The 12247-nt window shown below is 41.3% G+C and overlaps 1 protein-coding gene across 1 annotated transcript in view; it reads left to right on the top strand.

The window, feature by feature from the left end:
- Window positions 1-12247, top strand: part of LOC112223394 (guanine nucleotide-binding protein subunit alpha-13-like) — a 34717-nt gene that overhangs the window by 7289 nt on the left and 15181 nt on the right. Inside the window, exon 2 of the mRNA XM_024386393.2 lies at window positions 6241-6467. Within this exon, the coding sequence (XP_024242161.2) occupies window positions 6241-6467 (227 nt within the window). The remainder of the gene's footprint in view (window positions 1-6240; window positions 6468-12247) is intronic.

Raw genomic sequence — 12247 nt, 5'->3', positions numbered from 1 at the left:
CCTTCTGATGTTCCCAGAATCTTTGTTAACCAAGGGGTTTTCAAATGTCACATCAGTAGGGTAGAGAGAGGAAAAAGTGGGGAAGAGGTATTTATGACTGTCATAAACCTACCCCCCCCCAGGCCAACATCATGACATACTTTGGATTTATGGAACGTATACATCAAACTGTATGTGTAGATGGCTTGACAGAAATGGTAGCAGAGAGTAAATGTAGGCAGACAGCAAACCAACTGCCGCTGTACCAAACAAATGCTGGAGAAGAGGTGAAATAATAATGGGTGAGTTAAGATCAATACATCAGATGATTGGGTCAGCAACATGAACATGATATTCTGATAGAACTGTTAGCGGGCATAATAAGTGTGTTTCTGGCGGCCAATACAGAACGGCTTGGAATGCTGCTCTTCCAATGAGGATCCAAACAATCTGTTTTTTTTTTTAAACAAAATTAATCATGTAACCAAATATTTAGGAAGAGGTCATTTCAAGGAGTCTGTGAAGGAAGAAACCACATGGAAAAGTTGGTACGTCCAAATAACTATTTTTCACAAAGTCAAAAGCATTATGATTTCTATACATTCATTTATTGTGTTTATCTAAACCAAAGTAGATGGTTTTATTTGTCAGTTGGGGTCTCTATAAGCTACAATGACATCCCAAACCTAGCATGAATGTCTATCTTTGTAGCTGTGTGGGTTGATATGGTCAAAATGTTTGCCTTGGGGTAAATTGTGCCAATGGCATTTCAATAGGTGTAGACTAGCAGTGAAATGCTTACTTACAGGTCCTTTTACAACAATGTAGAGAGAAAATAAATAGAAATAGTGACACAAGGAATAAATACAGTGAATAACTAATAATAAAATAACATGTATAACATACAGGGATTAACAGTACCAAGTCAATGGGCAGTGTTACAAGGTAATTGAGGTAGCTATGTACATACAGGGATTAACAGTACCACGTCGATGGGCAGCATTACAAGGTAATTGAGGTAGCTATGTACATACAGGGATTAACAGTACCACGTCGATGGGCAGCGTTACAAGGTAATTGAGGTAGCTATGTACATACAGGGATTAACAGTACCATGTCGATGGGCAGCGTTACAAGGTAATTGAGGTAGCTATGTACATACAGGGATTAACAGTACCAAGTCGATGGGCAGTGTTACAAGGTAATTGAGGTAGCTATGTACATACAGGGATTAACAGTACCAAGTCGATGGGCAGCGTTACAAGGTAATTGAGGTAGCTATGTACATATAGGTAGGGTTAAAGTGACTCGGCAACAGGATAGATAATAGACAGTAGCAGAAGCGTATGTTGTGTGTCGTCAGTATGTGTGTGTGTTGGTGTAAGTGTGCGAGTCCTGGTGTGTGTGTCTGTGTGGATAGTCAATGCAGGAGAGTTGATGCAAAAAAAGTGTGTGTTGTGGTGGCAAGGTATGTACTGTGTGTGTGGGTAGAGGCCAGTGTGTACATAGTCAGTGCAATATTTTTATTTTTTATGTATACATAGTATGTTTGCATTTTAATGCATATGTACATTTTTATTGTTACAGAGTAGGTATCATTATGCCCTGTGTATACCTGTGTAAAACACGCAGGGGTCTATCCCCCTTGAGGTTCTTGAAAGAGCAGCCAAGGAAGTGAGAGAAGGGAAGAAGTCCATTGGAGCAGCAGCAAGGGATGAACAAATAGACTGAATGACACTGGAGAGGTACAGAAAACAAACATGTACCTGTTTGAAAGAGGCTGTGATGAGTAGCAGAGGAACACCAGGTCTTATCTGATGACATTGAGTCTGAACTGTATAAAGAGAGGCTGTGATGAGTAGCAGAGGAACACCAGGTCTTATCTGATGACATTGAGTCTGAGCTGTATAAAGAGAGGCTGTGATGAGTAGCAGAGGAACACCAGGTCTTATCTGATGACATGGAGTCTGAACTGTATAAAGAGAGGCTGTGATGAGTAGCAGGGGAACACCAGGTCTTATCTGATGACATGGAGTCTGAGCTTGATAGAGGCGATGACAGAGTAGCAGAGGAAAACCAGGTTTTCAATCCAATTTTATTTGTCACGTGCCGAAAACAACAGGTGTAGTAGACCTTACAGTGAAATGCTTATACAAGCCCTTAACCAACAATGCTTTAAAACCTGTTATGGAGGCTGCGAATTTTCACAGCTTTTTGTTAAAAATCGCGCAACATTTCAGCGTCCTGCTACTCATGCCAGGAATATAGTATATGCATATGATAAGTGTGTGTGTATAGAAAACACTCTGAAGTCTCTAAAACGGGTTAAATCGTGTCTGTGGCTATAACAGAACGTGTTTAGGAGTCAAAGTCCTTCGAAAAACTGTTCACCAAAAATAAAAATAAAATATTCATCCGCCAGTCAATGTATTGTCTAAGGCTGAGGAAAATACATGGAGATCCCCTGTAAACACCTACAGCTTCCACACGATGTCGCCAATGCTGTCATTTTGGGGCTGCTTTATCCTTGGTTTGGTGACGTGTAAGCACTTCCTTTCATCGAGTACACCACAGGATGTTATGAAAGTGAAAACATGGGAGTATGATTTCAAGACTTGCTGCTATCGAATACAGATCGCCCCGTGATCAATTTGATAGATTATTAATGTTTATTAATACCTAAAGTTGGTTTAGATAAGTAGTTTGAAGTGTTTTGTAAAAGTTTATGGGCAACTTTTGTCATTTTAAAAAGTGACGTTGCGTCTTGTAAAGGGGCATTTTTCTGGATCAGACCGGTCTTCAGCAAATCACATTTTGGGTATACAATGACTGATTTAATCGGGAAAAAGACCCAATTGTGTTGTTTATGTGACATATAGGAGTGCCAAGAAAGAAGCTCGTCAAAGGTAATGAATGTTTTATATTTTATTTCTGCATTTTGGGCAGCACCGGCTACCGCAAAATCTGTTGTTTTGTTGACGGTCTGGTATTCTGGGGGTGCATACTATCAGATAATAGCTTCTCATGCTTTTGCCGAAAAGCATTTTACAAATCTGACTTGGTGGCTAGATTCACAACGAGTGTAGCTTTAATTCAGTACCTTGTATGTGTGTTTTAATGAAAGTTTGAGTTTTATCGAAAACTATTAGGTGGCGCTCTAAAATTTCCGCTGATTTGATCCCGCCACAGGGACCTAGTCCATAACAAGTTGTTAAGAAGTTTTAAGAAAAAAAAAAAGAAAAAAATGTAACAAATAATTAAACAGCAGTAGTGAAATAAGCGAGGCTATATACAGGGGGTACCGGTACAGAGTCAATGTGCGAGGGCACCTGTTAGTTGAGGTAATATGTACATGCAGGTAGAGTCAAAGTGACTATGCATAGATTATAAACAGAGAGGCAGCAGTGTAAAAGAGGGGTCTGGGTAGCCCTTTGATTAGCTGTTCAGGGGTCTTATGGCTTGGAGGTAGAAGCTGTTAAGCCTTTTGGATCTAGACTTGGCGCTCCGGTACCGCTTGCCGTGCGGTAGCAGAGAGAACAGTCAATGACTATGTTGACTGGAGTCTTTAACCATTTTTAGGGCCTTCCTCTGACACTGCCTGGTGTAGAGGTCCTAGATGGCAGGAAGCTTGGCCCTAGTGAAGTACTGGGCCGTACGTACTACCCTCTGTAGTGCCTTGCAGTTGGAGGCCGAGCAGTTGTCATACCAGGCAGTGATGCAACCAGTCAGGATGCTCTCGGTGATGCAGCTGTAGAACCTTTTGAGGAAATGAGGACCCATGCCAAATCTTTTCAGTCTCCTGAGGGGGAATAGGCTTTGTCGTGTCCTCTTCACGACTGTCTTAGTGTGTTTGGACCATAATAGTTTGTTTGGTGACGTGGACATCAAGGAACTTGAAGCTTTCAACCTGTTCCACTACAGCCACGTCGATGAGAATGGGGGCGTGCTTGGTCTTCCTTTTCCTGTAGTCCACAATCCTCTCATTTGTCTTGATCACGTTAAGGGAGAGGTTGTTGTCCTGGCACCACACGGCCAGGTCTCTGACCTCCCTATAGGATGTCTCATCGTGGTTGGTGATCAGCTCTACCACTGTTGTCATCAGCAAACTCGATGATGGTGTTGGAGTTATGCCTGGCCATGCAGTCATGAGTGAACAGTGAGTAAAGGAGGGGACTGAGCATGCACCCCTGAGAGGCCCCATGTTGAGGATTAGCGTGGCAGATGTGTTGTTCCCTACCCTTACCACCTGGGGGCAGCCCATCAGGAAGTTCAGGATCCAGTTGTATGAGGCATGGTGTTTAGTCCCGGGGTCCTTAGCTTAGTGATGAGCTTTCAGGGCACTATAGTGTTGAACGCTGAGCTGTAGTCAGTGAATAGCATTCTCACATAGGTGTTCCTTTTGTCCAGGTGGGAAAGGGCAGTGTGGATTGCAATAGAGTGCATCATCTGGGGATCTGTTGGGGCGGTATGCAAATTAGAGTGGGTCTAGGGTTTCTGGGATAATGGTGTTGATGTGAGCCATGACCAGCCTTTCAAAGCACTTCATGGCTACAGACGTGAGTCGGTAGTCATTTAGGCAGGTTACCTTAGTGTTCTTGGGCACAGGGACTATGGTGGTCTGCTTGAAACATTGGTATTACAGTCTCAGACAGGGAGAGGTTGAAAATGTCAGTGAAGACACTTGCCAGTTGGTCAGCGCATGCTCGGAATACACGTCCTGGTAATCCGTCTGGCCCTGCGGCCTTGTGAATGTTGACCTGTTTAAAGGTCTTACTCACATCGACTTCTGAGAGCGTGGTCACACAGTTGTCCGGAACAGCTGGTGCTCTCATGCATGGTTCAGTGTTACTTGCCTCAAAGCGAGCATAGAAGTAATTTAGCTCATCTGGTAGGTTTGTGTCACTGGGCAGCTCGTAGCTGTGTTTCCCTTTGTAGTCTGTAATAGTTTCAAGCCCTGCCACATCCGACTAGCTTCAGAGCTGGTGTAGTAGGATTCGATCTTAGTCCTGTATTGATGCTTTGCCTGTTTGATGGATCGTCGGAGGGTACAGCGGGATTTCTTATAAGCTTCCAGGTTAGAGCCCTGCTCCTTGAAAGCGGCAGCTCTACCCTTTAGCTCATTGCGGATGTTGCCTGTAAATCCATGGCTTCTGGTTGGGGTATGTACTTAGTCACTTTGAGGACAACGTCATCGATGCACTTATTGATGAAGCCAGTGACTGATGTGGTGTACTCCTCAATGCCATCGGAAGAATCCCAGAACTTATTCCAGTCTGTGCTAGCAAAGCAGTCCTGTAACTTATCTGATAACATGGAGTCTGAACTTGATAAACATATCAAGAATTTGCCTTCGAATTGGCACGTAGAAACAACATCACTGTCCCAGACAGCTGGTCAGGACTTATTCCACATTTTGTTGAGTTACAGCCTGAATTTTCTCACTGATCTACACACAATACGCCATAATGACAAAGTGTTTTTTGGAAATGTTTGCAAATGTATTGAAATTTAAATACAGAAATATCTAATTTACATAAGTATTTACACCCCTGTGTCAATACTTTGCAAATGCACCTTTTGGCAGTGAATATAGCTGTGAGTCTTTCTGGGTAAGTCTCTAAGAGCTTTCCACACTTGGATTGTGCAATATTTGCCCATTTATTTTTTATTTTTTTAAATCAAGCAAAAACCTAGCCATGAAGTCCGAGAACTCCGAGACAAAACTGTGTCGAGGCACAGATCTGGGGAAGGCTACCAAAAAATGTCTGCAGCATTGAAGGTCCCCAAGAACACAGTGGCCTCCATCATTCCTAAATGGAATAGGTTTGGAACCACCAAGACTCTTCCTAGAGCTGGCTGCCTGGCCAAACTGAGCAATCGGGGGAGAAGGGCCTTGGTAAGGGAGGTGACCAAGAACACGGTCTGAATGCTAAGCATCACGTCTGGAAGAAACCTGGAACCCTCCCTACGTTGAAGCATGGTGGTGGCAGTATCATGCTGTGGGGTTGTTTTTCAGTGGCAGGGACTGAGAGACTAGTCAGGATCGAGGGGAAAGATGAACAGAGCGAAGTTCAGAGAGATACTTGATAAATTTGCAAACATTTCTAAAGACCTGTTATTGTGTGTAGATTGAGGGGGGGGGGATATTTTTTATCCATTTTAGAAAAAGGCTGTAACGTAACAAAATATTATCGACCCTCGTCAGAGAGTTTCTGTGTATGGTCGTTGTTGTTAACTATCAACTTTATCTGTCCTCTTCAGGTGTGCGTGTGTTGGTGGACGCACGGGAGAAGCTTCACATCCCCTGGGGTTCCCCTGACAACCAGGTGCACGGAGACAATGTGATGTCATTCGACACACGGTCTGTGATGATGGCGAATGGCCAGGTGGAGACGAACGTGTTTCTCAAGTACCTGCCCTCCATCCAGGTCCTGTGGGCCGACAGCGGAATACAACAGGCCTACGACAGACGCAGGGAGTTCCAACTGGTTAGTACACACCCAATGTACACGCCCCCCAGGGTTTCCATTATCCCTCAATTGCCAGCTTATTCATTGCTGGTAATACCAGTCAATGGAAATATATTTGACTGTCATGCTTATCAGGCTACAGGTTCATTTGCATTATTTAGTGGAATTAAATTGGCCTGTGTGTTTTCGTTAGTCATCATGTATCTTATTTATCCAACACAACTGTCACAGCATACAGAGCCTATTTTGAGCGAGATTTTTCCAGCAGCTCCTCAGCTGATTGCCTTTGGTTCCGCAATGAATGTGTTTTACTCCATTCTAAATGCAATTGCGTGTTAAATAGTTTTGGTGCATGATGGGGAGGAAAAAAATAGTTACTATTTTATTCTCAACTGGTAATTGAAGCGCGCCTCCCATTCACCATTCCAGTGCGGGCAACAGTCTATCAGCGTGTCCCATCACTTTACAAATGGAAGCTGGAGGCGTGTCTTACCTTTGCTTCAAAGTAGGCTATAGGCAAAATTCGATCATGGAAATGTGGAGCCATTTCTTTTTTAAAGACTTCATAGGCCACTCAGCTTTAAAGAGCGAGATTAGGGGGTAAGGCCCTGCGAGAGACTACCGTCCTGTACAGATGGTGTGCTTGTACATCAAGCTGCCTCACGCTACAGAAACAGGAGATAGGCGCAGGAGCCTATGAGGAATACATTTGTAATGTAGTGAAGCTGTCTCTTTCATGATCATGTGAAATTTCAATTGCTATGGAAATGCTGGGATGTGTTTTTTTTCTCTCCCATGAACATGTTTAATTGAATTATTATGCAACTATGATGGTGATAAGATATGGATTACAATTATCATCCAGAATATTAAGGCTATACTCACTTCATGTATACTCATGATACACACACACACACACACTCAACCATGCAAATTGTCTGGGTTATTATTTATTTAGACAGCACACATTATAGTCTTACTAATTATCCAGACATCCTATAGAGTGGCAAGGAAAAGTATGTGAACCCTTTGGAAATACCTGGTTTCTGCATTAATTGGTCAAAATGTGATCTGATCTTCATCTAGGTCACAACAATAGACAAACACGGTCTGCTTAACCTACACACAAACAATTATACATTTTCATGTCTTTATTGAACACATCGTGTAAACATTCACAGTGCAGGGTGGAAAAAGTATGTGAACCCTTGTATTTAATAACTGTTCACCCTTCTTTGGCAGCAATAACCTCAACCAAACGTTTTCTGTAGTTGCAGATCAGACCAGCTCAAAGGTCAGGAGGAATTTGGTGGACAGATAGCCTAACATTCTCCTGCAAGATGTCTTGATTAACTTGGGAATTCATTTTTCTGTCTGATAGCAAGCTGTCCAGGCCCGGAGGCAGCAAAGCAGCCCCAAACCATGATGCTCCCTAGAGAGAGAGACAGACAGAGAGAGAGAGAGAGAGAGATGCTGTAGAAAATCCAGGTGCACTTTTGCAAGCTTCAGATGTGCAGCAATGTTGTTGTTTTTGGACAGCAGTGGCTTCTTCTGTGGTGTCTTCCCATTAACACCATTCTTGTTTAGTGTTTTACGTATCGTAGACTCGTCAACAGAGATGTTAGCATGTTCCGGAGAATTCTGTAATCTTTAGCTGACACTCTAGGATTCTTCTTAACCTCATTGCGCATTCTGCGCTGTTATCTTGCAGTCATCTTTGCAGGACGGCCACTCCTAGGGAGAGTAGCAACAGTGCTGAACTTTCTCCATTTATAGACCATTTGTCTTACCAGGGACTGATGAACATCAAGGCTTTTCGAGATACTTTTGTAACACTTTCCAGCTTTATGCAAGTCAGCAATTCTTAATCCTAGGTCTTCTGACATCTCTTTTTGTTCGAGGCATGGTTCACATCAGGCAATGCTTCTTGTGAATAGCAAACTCAAATTCTGTGAGGTTTTTTTTTAATAGGGCAAGGCATATATAGGGCATCTCCAATCATGTCTCATTGATTGTACTCCAGGTTAGCTGACTCCTGACTCCAATTAGCTTTTGGAGAAGTCATTAGCCTAGGTGTTAACATACTTTCCCCAACCTACACTGAATGTTTAAATGATGTAGACAAGACATACAATCATTTGTGTGTTACTAGTTTAAGCAGACTGTTTGTCTATTGTTGTGACTTAGATGAATATCAGATGAAATTTGATGACCAATTTATACAGAAATCCAGGTAATTCCAAAGGGTTCACATACTTTTCCTTGCCACTGTACACTCACTAAATCACATCCAATATCACACACATCAACCTACTCAAATCTACTACACAAATACATCTTGACTCAATTGTTTAACATCTGTGGCATTGGCAAACAGGCAAGGGAATAAAATAAATATTGCTAAAACCAGTTTCTTGAATTCAAAACATCAGACATTTTGTAGCAGTCTTTATATGTACCACAGGAGAACCAAGAAATAAAGCGCGACACCACGGCTGTCGTTTTGGCTTTAATGTCGATCTGCAATAGTATTATGAAAAGACAGGACAGGAACACATCAGTCTCCAATGCACCATGTGACAAGTTGTTCTATACCGGAGCATGAAGAAAGGTAAAACACACATCCTGTCTCACATCCCCAATACATTGCTAGTTGCTTTCAGTGTTACAACCAAGCTACAATGTGAAATCGCCTTTATCCCATTCAGACCTTAGAGGGCTAAAACTACATCTCCCATTAATGCAATGCTAGCATCAGTCGGCAGCTCAGCTAGCTAGCAACAGCAATACTTTTTAGCACTCTGTAAACTATATCAATAACAAAAATAAAACCCTGAAAGTTACGTTTCAATAGTCTCTCACTCCCTTATAACAATATCTACAGCATTAACCTTGGTGTTTTATTTCTTTCACATTATGGAATTCTACAAAGGAGTAATCTGCAACACATACCTTTCTGTGTTTTCTCAGAGCTACGGGTAGTACCAGGGTGTTAGTAGGTGACGTAAGCACCCAGATGAAATAAAATACATTTAATGAAATAAAACCCAATGTTAATATCATTCAGCTACTGTAGCTGCCTACTTAAATTTCCAATATTCCTGTCTGTGGAAATTCTGTAAGAGTTATGTGAAGGCCAATTAGATGATCCGATCACATTCTGTCTCCTATCAATACTTTAACCTTTGATGAAAGAGAGAAAGTAATCAAGACAACTAGCTTGATTAAGTCTCCATGTACATCTCAGTAGGTCAGGGTTTTTTGGTCTCCAAATATCCATAATGTTTTAATGTGTCCATAATATTTGTGATTTCCTTAAGAGCACGGTGATGATAGTATGTAGAGTGATTACCTTTACGGTTCGTTGAGGTACTTAACACCATGATGATTTGATCGTTTGCCTGTAAGTTCAATACATTGGTATAAATATTTTCGAAGCAGTATGGATCATCCTGATTTGGCTAATATTATAGATTAATGAGCCGAATCAGTTTAAAAAAAAAATCCCCTTTCATATTCAAAAGGATCCACTTTCCTAGCGAATCATTCCTGACTATTTGCACATTAGGATCAACATTTTTGTTAATATCACACCTTTCGGGATCCTTTGTCCATGACAAATTATTTCACCATCCCATTCCTTTTCCTACGCAATTTCATCCAAGGATGTAGAGTGAGTTTCCTGTAAACAGTATATGTTATATTCCTTTTCTTTTAGCCATGTAAAGACGGATCTTTTCTTATCTGCTAAGCTGTTACAATTATAACTGACTCCTTATTTCACCCCTTACCCTAACTAGATACTAAATTGGTCTAAATAGACCATAATTAGTGCTTGTAAAGTTACTGCCATAAGAGGCACTATGACAGGCACTATGACAAATTGCAGGAGAGTTAAAATGGCTATTCCATCAAACTTCAAATGATTAGAATAGTACACAACGCAGAACAGAACAACCAGGCTAAGGGTCAGTGGCCCAAGTTCAGACAGAATGGGGGAGTGAGATCGCTATGATCGCCAGAAACTTTACTTTTGGCGTCTATTTTTAATTGTTGCGCTACTAGTGCTGCCTGTTGATGCTCTTGGTGCACCTATCCCTTTAGCGGGATAATTGTCATCAAATTCCGCGGAATTGCAGATTGCCAAATTCAAATTAAATTACTAAAAATATTGCATTTTCATGAAATCACAAGTGCAATATAGCAAAACACGGCTTAGCTTGTTGTTAATCCACCTGGCGTGTCAGATTTCAATAAAGCTTTTCGTCGAAAGCATAACAAGCGTTTATGTAAGAACATCTCTCTCAGTAGACAAAATACTACAAACAGCTAGCAGCCAAGTAGATTGGTCACGAAAGTCAGAAAAGCAATAAATTAAATCGCTTACCTTTTGATCTTCGGATGTTTGCATTCACGAGACTCCTAGTTACACAATAAATGTTGCTTTTGTTCCATAAAGATTATTTTTATATCCAAAATAACGCGCCAAACAAATGGAGGTATGTTCAGAAATCCACAGGCTCGAGCGGTCACGACATCGCAGACACAAATTCCAAATAGTATCCGTAAAGTGCGTAGAAAAATGTCAAATGTTTTTTATAATCAATCCTCAGGTTGTTTTTACAATATATAATCGATAATATGTCAACCGGAATGTAGCTTCTTCCATAGGCGAGAGAAAGAAAATGGCTGTTGCGCATGAAAAACTCTGCTGGCACCCAGCCATCCACTGACGCGATGGGTTCTTTCTCACTCATTTTTTCAAAATAAAAGCCTGAAACTATGTCTAAAGACTGTTCACAGCTTGAGGAAGCCATAGGAAAAGGAATCTGGTTGATATCCCTTTAAATGGAGCGAAGGCAGGCTATGGAACATGGAGCTTTCAAAATAGAAGCCACTTCCTGGTTTCATTTTCCACCGGTTTTCGCCTGCAATATCAGTTCTGTCATACTCACAGACAATACTTTGACAGTTCTGGAAACTTTTGTGTTTTCTATCCTAATCTGACAATTATATGCATATTCTAGATTCTGGGCATGAGAAATAAGCAGTTTCATTTTGGGTACGTTTTTTTATCCAAAAATCTAAATGCTGCCCCTAGTCTCAAGAGGTTTTAACCTCTCTGGCATATGTGGGATGGTAGCGTCCCACCTCGCCAACAGCCAGTGAAATTACATGGCGCCAAATTCAAAACAACAGAAATCCCATAATTAATTAGAATTCCTCAAACATACAAGTGTTTTACACCATTTTAAAGATTAACTTCTTGAAAATCCAGCCACGGTGTCTGATTTCAAATAGGCTTTATGGCGAAAGCACACCAAACGATTGTTAGGTCAGCACCTAGTCACAGAAAAACATACTGCCAAGGAGAGGGCTCACAAAAATCAGAAATAGCAATTAAATTAATAACTAACTGTTGATCTTCATCAGATGACACTCACAGGACTTCATGTTACACAATAAATATGTTTTGTTCGATAAAGTTAATCTTTATGTCCAAAAACCTCATTTGAAATTGGTGTGTTATGATCAGAAATGCATTGTCTCAAACAAACATCCGGTGAAAGTGCAGAGAGCCACATCAAATTACAGAAATACTCATCATAAACATTGATAAAAGATACAAGTGTTATGCATGGAAATATAGATAAACTTCTCCTTAATGCAACTGCTGTGTCAGATTTCAAAAATACTTTACGGCGAAAGCACACCTTGCGATAATGTTAGGCCAGCGCTAGTCACAGAGAACCATCCAGCCATTTTCCAAAGAAGGAGAGGTGTCAGAAATGGCGTTA

The sequence above is a fragment of the Oncorhynchus tshawytscha genome, linkage group LG24 (assembly GCF_018296145.1).
Source record: "Oncorhynchus tshawytscha isolate Ot180627B linkage group LG24, Otsh_v2.0, whole genome shotgun sequence".
NCBI classification, from domain to species: domain Eukaryota; kingdom Metazoa; phylum Chordata; class Actinopteri; order Salmoniformes; family Salmonidae; genus Oncorhynchus; species Oncorhynchus tshawytscha.
Note: the sequence above shows the minus strand (reverse complement) of the source record. Positions and strands in the feature narration are given on the sequence as shown.